The sequence below is a fragment of the Lytechinus pictus genome, chromosome 15 (assembly GCF_037042905.1).
Source record: "Lytechinus pictus isolate F3 Inbred chromosome 15, Lp3.0, whole genome shotgun sequence".
NCBI lineage: Eukaryota > Metazoa > Echinodermata > Echinoidea > Temnopleuroida > Toxopneustidae > Lytechinus > Lytechinus pictus.
In genome coordinates, this window is record NC_087259.1 from 23,941,096 (window position 1) to 23,957,400 (window position 16,305).

Consider the following 16,305-nt stretch of genomic DNA (forward strand, 5'->3'; position numbering starts at 1 on the left):
GCTGGGTAAAATTCAGCAAAATGCAGCAAAATTAGTTTTAAGACCAGTTAGCTAAAAATCATTGTCCTATCAGTATCGGTATGATTACCTTCACTGTTGCATGACGTCAAAGTACCGCTCCAGTGACCATCAGATTGACAAACCCTCTCACTTGAACCCAGAAGCTCTAGATATGAAGGGCAACTGAGACTCATTACTGTCCCTACTGGCCAAGAATTAGTGGTCCCTCGTCCATCATTCGGTGAGAAAGAAATTGTTCCTCTGTCAAGGTGAGTGCGGCCTGGATCAGGACACCTTGCCTCTATAGATAAAAAAAAAAAACGAATAAAATAATATATATCGTACGAACACCGTCAAATATTCTGGTCAAGTATTCTGGTCAGGACAACTTGCCACTTGATATTTAAAGGAAAAACGGAAGAAAGCTTTTGCATCATATTTGTACCGTATTTAGTTCTGGAATGCTTACCAACTAAAGACAAGACATACCAGATTAAGCTTATTTCTTTGATTAGTCATCGATTTGTTGAAATAAAACGTGAAAGTGTGATTATTTCACTTAAAAAAATATATATATATATATTTGTGTTGTTGCTATAAACAGATATAGGGTGGGGAGGATTTCTTAGGAAAGGGGCAGCAAAACTGAAAGACACTTTCTTTTAAATTTTTTCTAACAAGCAAAACAAAATTAAAAAGTTCAAAGGTCACTAAATGATTTGCCACTTTGAAATTTGTGTTAGCCAGGGGGAAAAATCTCTCCAATCACCCCCCCCCCCCAAAACAAAAAAAAAAAACTTAAACAGCACGGGCACACGTTCTTTTCTGTATTTAACAACACAACCCAACACAGACACACGTGACAGAAAAGCATGTAGGCCCAGTCCCAGAAATGTGTAAAATCAAACAAACCTTTGCATGTTGGCACAGTATCGGACCATATTCCATCGGGGCCATCGTTACTCTGACACACCTGCCAGCTAATTCCGTCAACAAGGTATCCTTCGTTACACAGATATTGTACAATCTGTGAACGAAAATTGTAAAATCTCGTCAGTATTGGGGCAAAAATTCCAGAAATCAACTGCGAAAATCCATCAGCCCCCCCCCCCCCCCATTTCAGGTATTTGAGTAGAGGCAATTATGAATATTATTCTTTAAAGGGGTAAATTGCACAGCAAATTCTCATTTACCATTTCCTAGAAAGAAAAAAAAGTTTAGAAAAATATACAATCAGAACTATTGTCATGTTTATAGGCCACACAGCAACAGAATCTCGTTCTCAGTATTCGATGATGTATATGGCCGGGGAGATTTCCCCACGAGATTTGTTTTGGAAAATATACTGCGCTTCAATCTATCTTACTTTCTGACCTGTATGAAATCTTCCATACACAAGGGCCGAGTTTGATTTAAACTGTGGTCTGAAGTTGTGGTTTAACTGTGGAGAGCCAAGGGTTACACAAATCTCTAACAGTCCAAGTTCGATTCTTTAGCTCATTTGACACTCAAATCATTCATATTGTGTCAGGTTAATATTTTCCACCATTAAAACATGGGTAAAGAGCAAAATAAACATAAGATACAAACCATATAAACAAAATCTTGACATTTTCGGCTTCATATAACATACATGACATAAGCACGGAGTTAGACCATGATCAACGTTAGACAAGACTTCAGAATACAGGCCTATTTATGTATACTGTATATCTTAAGGTGGTTATTTTTATATTGAAAATCGGTAAATATCATATATTTTGATATAGCTAACAAAGGTTAACGATTAATCGCTAAATGAATTGACCTATCAAGATCCGTGTTGCATGCGAATTGCTCAGTAGACTGGCTGGGAACCAATCAGAATTGTTCTTTCAAATTATCGATTAATCGCTAACCTTTGTGTTTCGGGGCCTCGGTGTTGTTTATGATAAATACTTACATCTCCGACAAAGTAGGTCTTATTTTTAATGTCGTGTACACCATTTACCAATGGCTCCAGGGTGGGTGGGGTGCAGGTGATTCCTATCGAAAAGAAAGTTAAAATTCAAAATGATTGACCTATATTAGTACCACAAGTTATAGCGCATAGAGTGGGGTATATTCTCACGGTCCAGTATTAATTGACACAAGATTGCATAATTAAAATATACGAAGTTTTTTAATATTCAGAAACGAGAAATTACATGAAAATAATGCAAATGGATCGAGTGAATTATTATTTCACGTAGTAAATTTTCCATTTCATTTTCCTCTTTCCGCCACGCACACCTTAATTGTCATCTACATTCACTCAAACCATCAGGCATCTACCACTCTCACACAAACACACGTGTGTAATACACAACACACTTACACACACCCTCAAGCACCCTCCCACATCCCTACCCTCACCCACACACACCATCTACAAGGTACTAGTATTTTTCTCTCACAAACACACGCACATATATAGTACCCGCCATGCTCTCATAAACCAACGTGTGTATATACAACACACACAACGGACACCCACCCACGGACACCTGGCATATCCACAACACGTGAATAAATTCTACACAACACAAACACCCCCACGCCCTCTGATCATACTCGGCAGGTCGATAGGCGGGGGGGGGGGGTTACACTGAGTGCACATGCACCCTCCCGCTGATGAGGCAGAGGAGTTCCAACACTGGTAAGCAGAACGAAATTTTGTACCTCTTCTTCTGCTTTCAACAGCTGATTTTCCAAACTTTAGTTCCACCTCCCCAATATATGCACCCCCATCAATGCCCATATCACTTTAGTTCCACCTCCCCGGGATGTGCACCTCCCCTCCCCATGCTCAAACCAGCCTACGCCCTTGTATTTTGATCGGCTTCCCATAAAGCATCCTGTGCTGTTTAAGGAAGTTAAAGAGGAACCTTACTCTTGCATTCTGGTGGGTCGTCATCCCCTGCCCAGGTACCAGTTTGACACGTGATTGTGACGTCACGAGGAAGATAGTATCCTATTTGACAGGCGTAGCTGAACTCCGTGCGTTCTGTGTAGAGATCACCGATTTTGGTTCCAGAGGCGTCATTAAGAACCAAGTCTAAGAATCCGGACGGTACAGCGGGGTCACGGCAAGATGGGGTTCCTTGTAATTTTAAAGAAAAATTGAATTTTCATCGACACAGGAGCTTAGAGAAAAAAATGAAGATAAATACATACAGTCTAGAAAAATAGAAAGGTTAGAGATAACGGGAATTATTGGGATATGGGAGAGGTCTTATTGACAAGACCTCCCTCAGGAGCATGACAATTTAAAACATTTGTATAGAATACCTCCAAATAAAGTATTAAAACATTCTCTAATTCAAATGATATACAGTTGGATTTTTGTTTAGATAAACACTTTTAAAAGACATATAATACTCCTCCAAATAGGTCTGATAACATTTTCAAATTTTTCAAATTATATATATATATATATATATATATATGTATATGTATATATATATATTCAGTAGATATTCTCACGTGTTGGAGTAATATTAAGAGAAACAATTAAGGTTGAAACTGTCATGCTTTAATCCAACAAAATTTATTGAAGTCCACAAATTTTCGACGAGTACATACCGTCTTTATCAAGTAAAACGAGTACATTCCGTCTTTATCAAGTGATTCACTTGATAAAGACGGTATGTACTCGTCGAAAATTTATGGACATCAATAAATTTTGTTGGATTAAAGCATGAAAGTTTCAACCTTGTTTCTCTGTATTGTATATCCTTATATTTTTCAGACGCTTCTGACGAAGTCTCAATTAAAAGACGAAAGCTAAAGCAAATAATGGTGTCCTGCGTCATCTGTTGAGTTGGCCTCGCCTCATCTCATTATGTTTAATATTCACAACTCAACAGCGATTGGTAGAAGTAAACTTATCATCACACTATATATATATATATATATATATTGTAAAGAAATGGATGAAGAGAACAATGGTAGGCGTAGCTTAAATCAAGGTTCCCCAGAGCTATCTACCCTTTGGAAAAATTGGTGATGCCGAAAAAATGCCTCTGCCGGGAATCGAACCCGGGCCCCCAGCTTTGAACGCCGGTGCCTTAACCACTAGACCACAGAGACGGGTTGGTGGCTAGGGCGACCCCGATCCGATTGACCGTCAGGTAGACAGATTTTCGACACTATACCAATTATAATTTTCCTTCCTAATTTCTGACGGTCAATCGGATCGGGGTCGCCCTAGCCACTAACCCGTCTCTGTGGTCTAGTGGTTAAGGCACCGGCGTTCAAAGCTGGGGGCCCGGGTTCGATTCCCGGCAGAGGCATTTTTTCGGCATCACCAATTTGTCCAAAGGGTAGATAGCTCTGGGGAACCTTGATTTAAGCTACGCCTACCATTGTTCTCTCCATCCATTTCTTTACAATATTTAAATAAAAGAGTTGCCAAAGCTTTTGTACATGTATAACTTTACACACACACACATATATATATATATATATATATATATATATACAGTGCGTCCCAGAAAAAACGAAACCGAGATTTAGCGATGATTTATCATAACTTAATCATAAATAAAATAGACAAATGACCTACCAATGTAAAGCTTAGAATCTCCTCTTTCATCTGGTATTACGTAGATTATTCCTCATTCACGCATGATTGAGCAAAAACAATTCGAAGAAAGGATGCCAAAAACTCATTTGGCGGGGGGTATCTGAATTTCAAAAAGAAAATCACATGACTAAAAAGTTCAATATCTTCTCTTTTCTTTGATACCTAAATCACAGAAAATGGTCAAGTAGTAAAAAAGTTATGATCCCTCGAAACAATGCTTGTATTTCCATAATTTCATTAAATAAACGTGTTTTCACAAAAAGACTTAATGCATGGCTGATCGTCAACAAAACGGAGTGTCGAGTGAGTTTGAACGCTAGCCTGTAAAACCTCTTCATTTTATGAAATTATTGAAATTCAAGCCTTATTTCAAATAATCAGAACTTTGTTATTTCTTGACCTTTTTAAAAATTTGGTTTTCTTTTTAAAACCCAGATACGGCCCGCCAAGTGACTTTTTGTATCCCCTTTTCAAATTGTTTTTGCTCACTCATGCGTGAATGAGAAATAATCTAATTAATTTCAGATGAAAGAGGAGATTCTAAGCTTTAAAATGGTAGGTCATTTATCTATTGTATTTGCGATTAAGTTATGATAAATCATCGATAAATCTCGGTTTCGTTTTTTGTGGGACGCACTGTATAATGTATCCCTTTTTGGATAAAAACTATTTAAAAAAACAGACGCTCCAGACACCGATCAATGAAAGTGTGACTTGGCAAAATTAGGCCTACCGAAGCAATGCGGGACATCACCCTGCCATCTACCCGTAAATCCGTCGCATACTACAGTTCGTCTTCCATGAAGCTCGTATCCTGGGTTGCAACGATACACAGCAATACTTCGAGCAGATTTTCCACGCATGCGCACATACCCGTTGGTTGGACTCGCAGGAGGATTAAAGCATGCCACTGGAGCTAGAAACGGAATATGATTGCATATGAAGAAATAATAAAAGATCGGAATAAATAAAATGGACACTGATAAAGATAATATGCTGGATTTCCTTAACATCAAATAAAATTTAAAATCACTTATATAATGCAAGTTTTTAAATTGAAATCTAGGTCGAGATCCAAATTTCGATTTTACTTTGGCAATCATGATTATTAAGGGGACAGACAACTAAATAAGCTTTGCTTGTAACCTCATAAAGTTTAATAACCTAAAATCTATTTGATAAACCAAATGAAATGATTAAAGGGAATAAGAATAATATTCCTATTGAACTTCGATCTGCAGCGGATGTATATATTCGCTGCTAATGTCGGCCACCTGGAAAGAGAAATTGTTCAGACAAATAAAAAAATTGGGTCAAGTATGATAAAAGAAGATTCTTCATGTGCAAAAATTGATGGTAGACTAAAAAAAATACAAACAGCATTCACATACCATGGCAATATGGATAATCACTCCACTTTCCATTGTTTTGGCAGATAATGAACTCATCTCCTACGAGCGAAGAGCCAGGCTCACAAACCACACGAATGACGTAATTCTCAGGAAGATGTGTTGATCCGTAGTCATTACCATCTCGATATTCGTAACGCCCACTCCGTAGACTCTTCGGTCGGCGACATCTTGTCCCTTCGACTAACAATTTTCAATGTAAAGAGATTTTTCTTTTCATTTCATTCAACTTGTTAACTTTTTCCTCATAATTAAATACATGCTAGCCGAAAATATGACCCGGGGGCGTTTCATATAGTTGTTCGTAAGTTAATAGCGACTCTAAGAACGACTGGTAATCCTTTCTTATGGTAAATGATATGTTCATTGGTGATTACTTAGCGCATAAGAAATGTTCACCAGTCGTTCGTAAAGTCGCTTTTAACTTACGAGTAGCTTTATTTTTTCGTAAAGTCGCTCTTAACTTACGAACAGCTTTATAAAACACCGAACAGCTTTTTAAAACACCCACTGCGGGTGCGTATTTTTTAAAGCTGTTCGTAAGTTAAGAGCGACTTTACGAACGACTGGTGATCCTTTCTTTAATAGGCACTGAATCAACATCAATGATTTAAAAAAAATAGTATTTACTACAAAAAAGGACCAGCAGTCGTTCGTAAAGTCACTCGTATCTTACGAACAGCTTTTTGAAACACCACACAGGATTTGTTTGTTAGCCATGAACGATGGGTGGGGCCATGAATACTTTTACAAAACGTCATATTAAGAAACGAGGATGAATATTAAAAAGAAGAGATTTATTCGACCAAATTAGATATTTGGAAAAAGTTAGCATTCTGAAGGTTTAATATCTTGCTTCTTGAAGTTACTAATAAAATGTCTACTTGGCATAATTTCAATTATATTCCTCCCATAAAAGTCCAAATTAAAGATGGCAAAAAGGAGACACGTACACATGATAAGACTTTTCAAAATAAACGTAAAGGCTCTTGCATGTATTTATATTTAACTGCTTCAATATGTTGTTTATGGCTTTAACCTGTAGAAGGCTTTCCTTCTTCCTTCCTCTGGAAGCTTCTTGTGAAAATCTGTAATATGTTTGAATCGACACGTAAGTGGAGCAGAGGAAGAGGGGGGGGGGGGTGGGGCGTAACCAGGTAACAATCATCTACAACCCGGATCTACCCCAGCCTAACATGTCTAATACATACGGTCACATCAATAAAAACGACTCCATTAACTGACCGGTAATATGCCATTGGGAATTCGGTGACACGACATTTGCTCCCGGCTTTATTTCCTCTAATTAGGGTTGAGGTTGCAATAGGGTTAAATGTTAAGTTTGGGGTCAGGTTTAGGAGAGGGTATATCACTAAATCCAGGGTTAAAGTTGGTCACTCCATTAGTGTGTGGAATTTACAGCGAAAAAAATTTCGCCGGAGAAAATGTCATGGAACCCGGAATTCGGACCTAGGCCCGGGGGGGGGGGGTGCACTCAGTATATAATGCTTAGTGGGTATGTGCCGCGGAGGGGACCCCCATTTTTACACTCAAATTTCCGTTCCAAGGCATAGCATTTTTGTCTTATTGAGAAAAAAGAACAAAGAAAGCCGCTCCAAAGCATAGCATTTTCTTCTTAGCGAGCAAAATGAAGAAAGAAATCCGCTCCAAAGCTTCGCATATTTTCCGTTACGCCGTTCCGGTCGCAATTTTGGTGAAAAGCGGCCGCAGAGCGCTGTCCGACCATCGCCTCTGCGCTAGCGCGCCCCGCAGTCGTGCCGCCGGGCTAGCTGCATGCACGTTCCATAGGGATACATACGCACTCGCACGCAGGCGACCCGTTCCAATGACCCCCGTTTTCACAAACATTTGTCGTTCCGAAGCCGTTCCGAGGACCCTCCTTTTTACAATAAGCCCGCTCCAAGGCCCCCGTTTTTTGTCTCGCCCGCGGCACACACCTACTACTTTTTTGGTCGAGTGCCCCTCCCCCCCGGGGACCTAGGTTTCTTTGGTATGGCTAGACTGTTCCATTTATCAATAAGAAATTTTCGCGATGTACGGCGGGTACAAAATAGGTAAATGTATTATGGGAGGTCTTTGAGGAGAATTGTTGAACCGAATCGAACAACAGTTTCTTTCTAAGTTCAGAGCTGACAAAAAATTGCAAAAATTTATTTTTTCCGTAGTCAAGGGCGAAACTACTTTTTTTTTCTAATTCAACAATTTTCGACAAAGACTTCTAGGCTGTTCTTTGTCATGAAGGGCATTTTAAAATACTATTTATTTGTTCTTGATCCCTCCGTACGGCGTACGTGAGAGAGTGGAAACTCCCTATATTAAACACGAAAATCGGTTTACTTTGAAAATAAGAAAGGAAGACACTGATCGGAAACTGTCTAAGCCAAGGATAAATGAATGGGCAGCCATTATTTAGAAGGAAACAATCTGAACGCACATTTTTATCTAGATGTTGGGATTGTTGACTTTCAATAGTTGTGATTGATCAAATCATTCGCAGTTCTTCTTAACATGCTTAAGACGAATACAGAATAAAGTTACAGGCTCTCAATGATTATTACTAGGCTAATAACCCCTCCCTCAGCCCCTCTCCACGATATCGACCCAAACACAAACATTTTTTTCTGACAAATGCTCGCAAGGAGACGAGGCTCTGATGTGCCATTAAGGATTTTTGTACACGGTGACACAGAACGCTTCCGAGAACATAGAAAATGTATTGTCAAATTCCTTTCACGATGACAATAAGTAACCAAGAAGTCTTTGTCGAAAATTGGTGAATCGAAACAGCAGTTTCGTCCTTGACTCTGGACAAACGACAAATGTGCAATTTTTCGTCAGCTCTGAAACTTAGGACGAAACTACTGTTCCGGTCCACCAATTTTCGACAAAGACCTCCCCGCTGTTCATTGTCATTTGACGGGCATTTTCAACATTTATTGTATTCTAATTTGCCACATTTAAAAAAAGAACATGGTCGAAATACGCCTTATGAATAATGAATTTGACCTCTTAATATAGGCTCAAAAAAGATCAACAAAAAGGTAACATCATTTTTTTATAAGTAGGAGCAAGCATTATATATACGGTGGATGCAAGAAATCTGTCAGACATCGGGACTAAAATAGGCTAATGACAGAGCTTTTATTTATAAAATATATATATATTTTAAATACTATCTTACCTGAGCAAACAGAGATGAGTCCTATGATGGCGACGGCGATGATCGCCGAAGACTTCATCTTAAAGCTCCAAAGACCGTCTCCTCACAAACTTAATCTTTTAACACCTATATCAAACTGCACATAGACCTGCAGACGAGTGATGAAATTAAGATATTTGTTAAAGAATAAAATGGACGAATGTATCTACCTTCGTATATTACTTTAAGTAGTATACATGCACCCCTTACTTTTTAAAGAGAATACATTAACTAACCTTGTCTCACGATGTAATTTAAAAACATCTATTCATCTATACGACTATAGATAAATAGATTTCCTTATATTTTATGATCTAACGATGGATGATTTTCATCATAAATATATATGTTTCACATTTTAATTATGTTGTGCATCGCCAAGATAGGCATAACACAACCTAGGTGTGATTCTAAATTGGTTTTGTTTCTCCATTTCTCTTGTATTTATCCACGTAAAGACATCGGGTTGGGGGTAAATAACATCGGCGTGCGTGTAGCGTATTTTTAAAGTATGAAATTAGAGCGATCTCACTCAATACATCATCTGCAGTAATTCCAATTGCATAGAATTTATCTGAGACGCGTTTCTCAATTTTCTGCTTTGAGACTTACAAAAACCTATCATTATAATTAGGATTATGTTTAAAATAATATGGACTCTAGCCATTTACACGTAGTTTCCCAAAAGATCAAATCAATGTAAAAATGGACTCAATGTAAAAATGGACTCTAGCCATTTACACGTAATTTCCCAAAAGATCAAATCAATGTAAAAATGGACTCAATGTAAAAATGGACTCTAGCCATTTACACGTAGTTTCCCAAAAGATCAAATCAATGTAAAAATGGACTCTAGCCATTTACACGTAGTTTCCCAAAAGATCAAATCAATGTAAAAATGGACTCAATGTAAAAATGGACTTTAGCCATTTACACGTAGTTTCCCAAAAGATCAAATCAATGTAAAAATGGACTCAATGTAAAAATGGACTCTAGCCATTTACAAGTAGTTTTCCAAAAGGTCAAATCAATGTAAAAATGGATTCTAGCCATTTACACGTAGTTTCCCAAAAGATCAAATTAATGTAAAAATGGAATCAATGTAAAAATGGACTCTAGCCATTTACAAGTAGTTTTCCAAAAGGTCAAATCAATGTAAAAATGGATTCTAGCCATTTACACGTAGTTTCCCAAAAGATCAAATTAATGTAAAAATGGAATCAATGTAAAAATGGACTCTAGCCATTTACACGTAGTTTCTCAAAAAATCAAATCAATGTAAAAATGGACTCTAGCCATTTACACGTAGTTTCTCAAAAGATCAAATCAATGTAAAAATGGACTCAATGTAAAAATGGACTCTAGCCATTTACACGTAGTTTCCCAAAAGGTCAAATCAATGTAAAAAGAAAAATTATTTTATTTGAAATAGACTATCGAGTTTTACATGCCTGATATTCCAAATTGTTTACGGACTCAATTGAATTATTGGATATTCTGATATCGTGGTATCAGAAATTAATTCGATCACATACCTATGTAATACTGCCACAAAAAACATTAAAAAGCTCTTAGCTAAAAATAAGTTCTTTCTTTCCACTGAAACGGTTATTGAAAGCGATGACGGTATATGATCGTAAAATAATGAAATATATTTGAAATTTAGTTTTCGCACTAATTTCATATACATGATTTTCTAACCAACGCTATAAAATACAGTTTCGGTGGTTAGAAAAATGTTTGTGAGCAATTTCGAATGATATAAAACAACAAAATAAAATACGAATTAATGCAATTATACAGAAAACTCGCCAACAATCAAAAGGTTTGTAGAAGATAATTTCCTACTCACATCTAATTGAAATACAGATAGTTGCAGTCCCAGTAAAACGGTCTCGGCGTGACAGTATATGAAGTGAAAGTGAACTACCGCTGTTATTAGTCCCAGAGTTCAGCCAATCACGAGGTTTCGTTTGATCGTTCATGGTGATGTCACACTCCGGAGTTTTAGCCAGCGGACATGCCGACGAACATAAGTATGACAAGCGGGTTTTTAAATTTTATGCTTATCTTTGATATCAGGAAAAACAGTGGCGTACAAATGGGATGGGGGCTTGGGGGCACATGCCCCCCCCCCCCCCATTTTTTACGAACAAGAAAAAAAAAAGAATAAGGAAAGAAAAGTAAAGAGAGAATGGTGAAATATTATATTAGTTTCTAAATTATTATTTCAAAATCTATTACAAAATTTGATTTGTCTGATTAAAAAAACAAAACATTTTTTTTTATTTTGTACTCGCATCCTTTTATAAATCATCTTGAAAACTCATTACTTGATATCAAGTTATTTATGTGTTGTTGACAAATGGCAATTCATGGTGTAAAATGATTAGGCCAAGATGGTAAGAACAGTATAATGGTATAACCCAGAGGCCCGAGGTGTGACAATCCTCTCTCAGTACCAAAAGTTGGCGTAGGATATTTCCTTTAATATATGACATCAAAACGAAAATCAATGGGGTGTATTAGAGTTTGTTATAACTAAATCAAAGAGCTTTGAGACTAAGCTTTATTGATATTGATACACATTGCAGGTCCGTTAACGAAAATTGATAATTTATTCATCACAATATGCAACATTGATATAGCGTTTAATGCAAATTCTTCTAAGGGGTTGCATATCATTATCTGACTTTCATTCATACTTAAATCAGTGCTGCCTGATTGGCGAGAAGTTGATCACATGACAGATCAAAGATTGCTCATTAAACACAAGGCGGTGCTCTGCGTTTCGCTGAACCCTCAAGTTAGTATACTTTCATCACCCTTCACAGGTTGAGGTTTTAGATGAGAACCTGGAGTTCTCACTGAAGACCCGGATGTTTGTCCAAAGACGATTACTTTCTTCATAGTCCACCATCCGTAGAAGCATCGTGACCACATTATTTCCGTTTCATGATAAGTAAGTAACCACACTGCAAAAACTCCGGTGTTGATTTAACACCAGACCGGAATCTATATATGTCCACACCGGAGAAGTATTGAAACAACACCAGTTTGGAATCAAATCGATGCTGTTTTAATACCAATTGGTGTTGTATAAACACCTATCTGGTGTTAGACCAAACCCAAACTGGTGTTGTTTAACACTTCTCTGGTGTGGACATACATAGATTCCAGGCTGGTGTTAAATCAACACCGGAGTTTTTGCAGTGCATTTGGAAAATATTTGGCCCATTTCAGATAGACGCGCAAAGATACCAATGAAATCTCTTGTTTTTCGTCTTCTTTGGGAATTCGAGTATATTTTAGACGGATATCTGAAATCTAGAAACCCAGATGTTTCCGCCATGAATTCCTGAAAATGAAAACAATGAAACCCTTTGCTTCATCGATTTTTTTTTCAATCCATATGCATTTCATAATATATTCAGTGTCACAGCAGAACTGCGGTGTTACATGAGCCCGGTATCTAGAAAACCAAAGAGAAATCATGAAACAACATCAGATAACTTTCAAACTGAGTGGTGTTTGATTATTTATTACGTTTGCATAGTGTCAGCCCAAAGCCAAACTGTTTGGGGGAATTTATGGAATTAGATAGATATATTGGGGCAGCTATATACTTGCGTGTCACGTCAAATAATCGAAATTCTAGATATTGAAGAAATTTGTAAATATCTGATGGAGTATCGTCAAACTTTACTCGATACATTTCAATGTTTTCTGCGTTCGATAAACCAGATGTCAGGGTGAATTTTCCTTAAATAAAAAAAAATGAATAATAAAAGTATGCATATAGTCAAACCGGTTTTCCTTCTGAACATAATGAAAGATCAGTGTTGATTCCCATAATAGAGCGGCAACCAAGATTTGGATCAATCTGGGTTGCAGAACCGCTAACATGCACTGTTAGAAAATAAAAGAAGTTCCTGCAGCAGAGTCTCGAGAACACCTGTTATCTTACCAGATTGCGTAATCTTACAGGAATTAGGTATTTGGTGTATGGAACCTTACAAATTTCCTTTAATAAAATACCCTTTCCCCTTTTTAAACAGACCTGTTCTGTTAAATTGCAGAAAAATTTCCTGTTTTATGAATTTACAGAAGGATTCTGTTATTGCTTTCTGCAAAATCTTTTTTTTTAACAGTGTGGCAAATGATAACCAAAAGTGGAACTGAGCATGCGTCCTTCTTATCATCTGGTTGTGGGAAATATTGTACAACTAAGTGGGAACAATTTGAGTGATATCATTGTTGAAAATAAAATCTAATTTTGATACATATGCCTTTGCTGGGGAACAAGGCATTCACCCGGACGGAAGAGGATCGCAAGTGTTCGAGGGTTTATTTTTATGGCAACAATTTTTTTAAGGCATTGGTTAAAATGAGTTGACTTTTAGAAATTTGAGCTGTTTACATGATTTAATGTGAAATGATGCACGAAAAAAGCAGTTGAAAGTTAATATTAAAAAAGTAAAGAATGAAATGACAAGTAAAACACCACCCCAAGTTTATTTTATTTTCAGTCACATATATCTTGAAAGTGTCTTCACAACTTTGATTTTGATTTCTTTATTTGTGTTTTTATTCAATTAATACAAAACATATTACTCCAGGCTGAAAGTGGCATAATTTAAACGGAAATTTAATACACTAACATTTATTCTATTCAATTCAATTTAATTCAATTCAATTCAATTCGTTTTTATTTTTCACTCATAAAAAGAAATCAACAAAGTACAAACATATAAACAGATAAGATAGATGACATGAATATACAATAAAATCCAGTTAACATGAGTGAGGGCAGTGGTAAGAAAGGACGAGCCTTATAAACGCCAACCCAAGATACTTAATGAAATAACTTGAAAAAATATAATTACACTAAAAATTAGGAAAACAAAATACCGTCCAGACCCTAGACAAAAAAATACGATACAAGAGCCTACAATATTAATGCAAATGATAATGATCCAGTAAAAAAGTTTTATATTTCTTTTTGAAAACATTTTGAGATTTACTGTTACGAATTTGGCAAGGAATGGAATTCCAAATGACAGGACCCTGATAAAATATTGATTGTTTATACAAATAGGTTTTAAAAAATGGCAAGTGAAAATTTGATGCATTCCTAGTCATATGCATGTGTATGGAACTATTTGCACAGAAACATTATTATGGCAAGAGTACATGAAAATTGCAATGCTAAACTTGAATATATCTTCAAGTTTTAGTACTCTCAAATGACAAAATATTGGTTGAGTATGTGCAAGGTATGGGGCATGATTTGTTATTCGTATCGCTCTTTTTTGTAAAAGGAATAATCTGTTGATATGACATTTGAAAGAATTTCCCCAGACTGGGTTGCAATAATTAAAATAAGGTAAAATTAAAGTATTATATAAAATAATTAAAATCTCTCTAGGAAAGCTGCATAGTTTGTATAATACACCAACATTTTTGCAATCTTATTACAGATGACACCAACATGTTCACCCCAAGTAAGCTTATTATCAACAGTTACACCTAAGAATGTTAACGAAGACACCTCTGGAATCTGAATGTTGTTTAATTGAATATTTATATCAATATTATTTCTTTTTTTTTGTTTGAAAAAAAAATCATAAAATGTGTTTTGGAGATATTGAAAGTTAACTTGTTTATTGAGAACCAGTTGGATATGTTGTGTAGTTCATTATTGAATACATTTTGTAAAAAAAATCAAGATTTTTATGGGACATGAACATGCTGGTGTCATCTGCAAATAAAATACATTTGATAACACTTGATACGTTAGGCAAGTCATTGATATATAGAGTGAATAAAAGTGGTCCTAAAATTGACCCTTGGGGAACCCCACAAGTGATTTGTTGAAGTGAAGATTTTTTGTTGGCAACAGTGACATACTGTTTACGATTACTTATCATACACACCTATATGGATATATGAAATAATTATGATTTCATGTAATAACATAAACATTTACATCAGAATCGGAAAGTAATAAAGTTATGATTTTTTAAAGCTTTTCATTATTTCGGTGAAACATTTTTTTATGCATGTCTTCATGAAATATGCAATGAGCAAAATGATGATGTCTCATCCCCACTATGATATCATATTTACTCAAATTGTCTTTAATGAGAAGATAAGATAAGGTATTCATCGTTGCAACTTGTTTTGTTACAAGGGAGACATAGCATACACACCTATATGGATATATAAAATAATTATGATTTCATGTAATAATATAAACAGGAAAGTGTGGACATGACATTATCAGCCCACCTAATGAATATTCATAATGACGTGCATATAACTGATTTCTCAAAAAAGTGCTAAAATTCAACAAAAAGCAATCCTACATATTCTTTTTAACAACCAGAGTTAACTGTGAACGGAGTAAATCTCATCCAAGCTCATGGAAGGGAAAAATGCACTTTCCAGGCCTTTTTGGGGAAAAACCCCTTCGATTGTTTGTGCGTTCTTAAAAGTTCGAAAGATCAGTATGTTAAATTGTTTAACAGGAATATAAACAGGATACTGCGGAAGTGTGTTTAAACTATGATCTTTCCTCTCTACTCAAATGATTGATTCTAAATCCCGTTGAATGGTATCTTATGTACATTAGGAAGTGTTCCATTATGCATCTTTCCAGTATTATCACCGACTACTGAGTTTTGAGTAAATCAGATGCAATGATAGCTCATAGCAGTTGTCAGTGAACATCACAGAAGGTTTTTTTTAGTATTATTCTATTTGGGTGTATTGGTCTATATTTGGTAGTCTGACTTAAAAAAACGTAATTGTGCTTTAAATTCCAGGGGGCCTGGGGGGGGGGGGGGCGATCCCCAAGAAATAAAAATGCGGGAGGGGTATGTCCCCCTTCCCCCTCCATAGCATACGAACAGAAGTAGAAAGAAACGAGAAGAACCCAAAATGCCAGTGATGAACTTTGGGGCCTCTATTTTCTTGTAGATCAAACGCTCTTCATTTTTTGAGTGGTGAACTCAATATTTGGGGGGGAAATTTTCCCCTTCAGAAATATCTGGAATCCGCGCCTGACC

At 36.4% G+C, this 16,305-nt stretch overlaps 1 protein-coding gene across 2 annotated transcripts in view; it reads right to left on the reverse strand.

Moving 5' to 3' along the window:
- LOC129277947 (complement C2-like) overlaps positions 1–11,294 on the reverse strand; it is a 34,660-nt gene extending 23,366 nt beyond the window's left edge. The window contains exons 1-8 of one of the 2 annotated variants that reach the window (XM_054914136.2): positions 11,088–11,294; positions 9,218–9,344; positions 5,998–6,198; positions 5,340–5,522; positions 2,912–3,121; positions 1,943–2,025; positions 913–1,027; positions 89–301 (exon numbers count right to left, since the gene is read on the reverse strand). In XM_054914136.2, the coding sequence (XP_054770111.2) occupies positions 89–301; positions 913–1,027; positions 1,943–2,025; positions 2,912–3,121; positions 5,340–5,522; positions 5,998–6,198; positions 9,218–9,275 (1,063 nt within the window). In that variant the 5' untranslated portion in view covers positions 9,276–9,344; positions 11,088–11,294. Of the gene's footprint in view, positions 1–88; positions 302–912; positions 1,028–1,942; positions 2,026–2,911; positions 3,122–5,339; positions 5,523–5,997; positions 6,199–9,217; positions 9,345–11,047 lie in introns of both variants that reach the window. The other variant, XM_064110543.1, reaches the window with a different exon arrangement.
- Between the last annotated feature and the right edge of the window lie 5,011 nt (positions 11,295–16,305).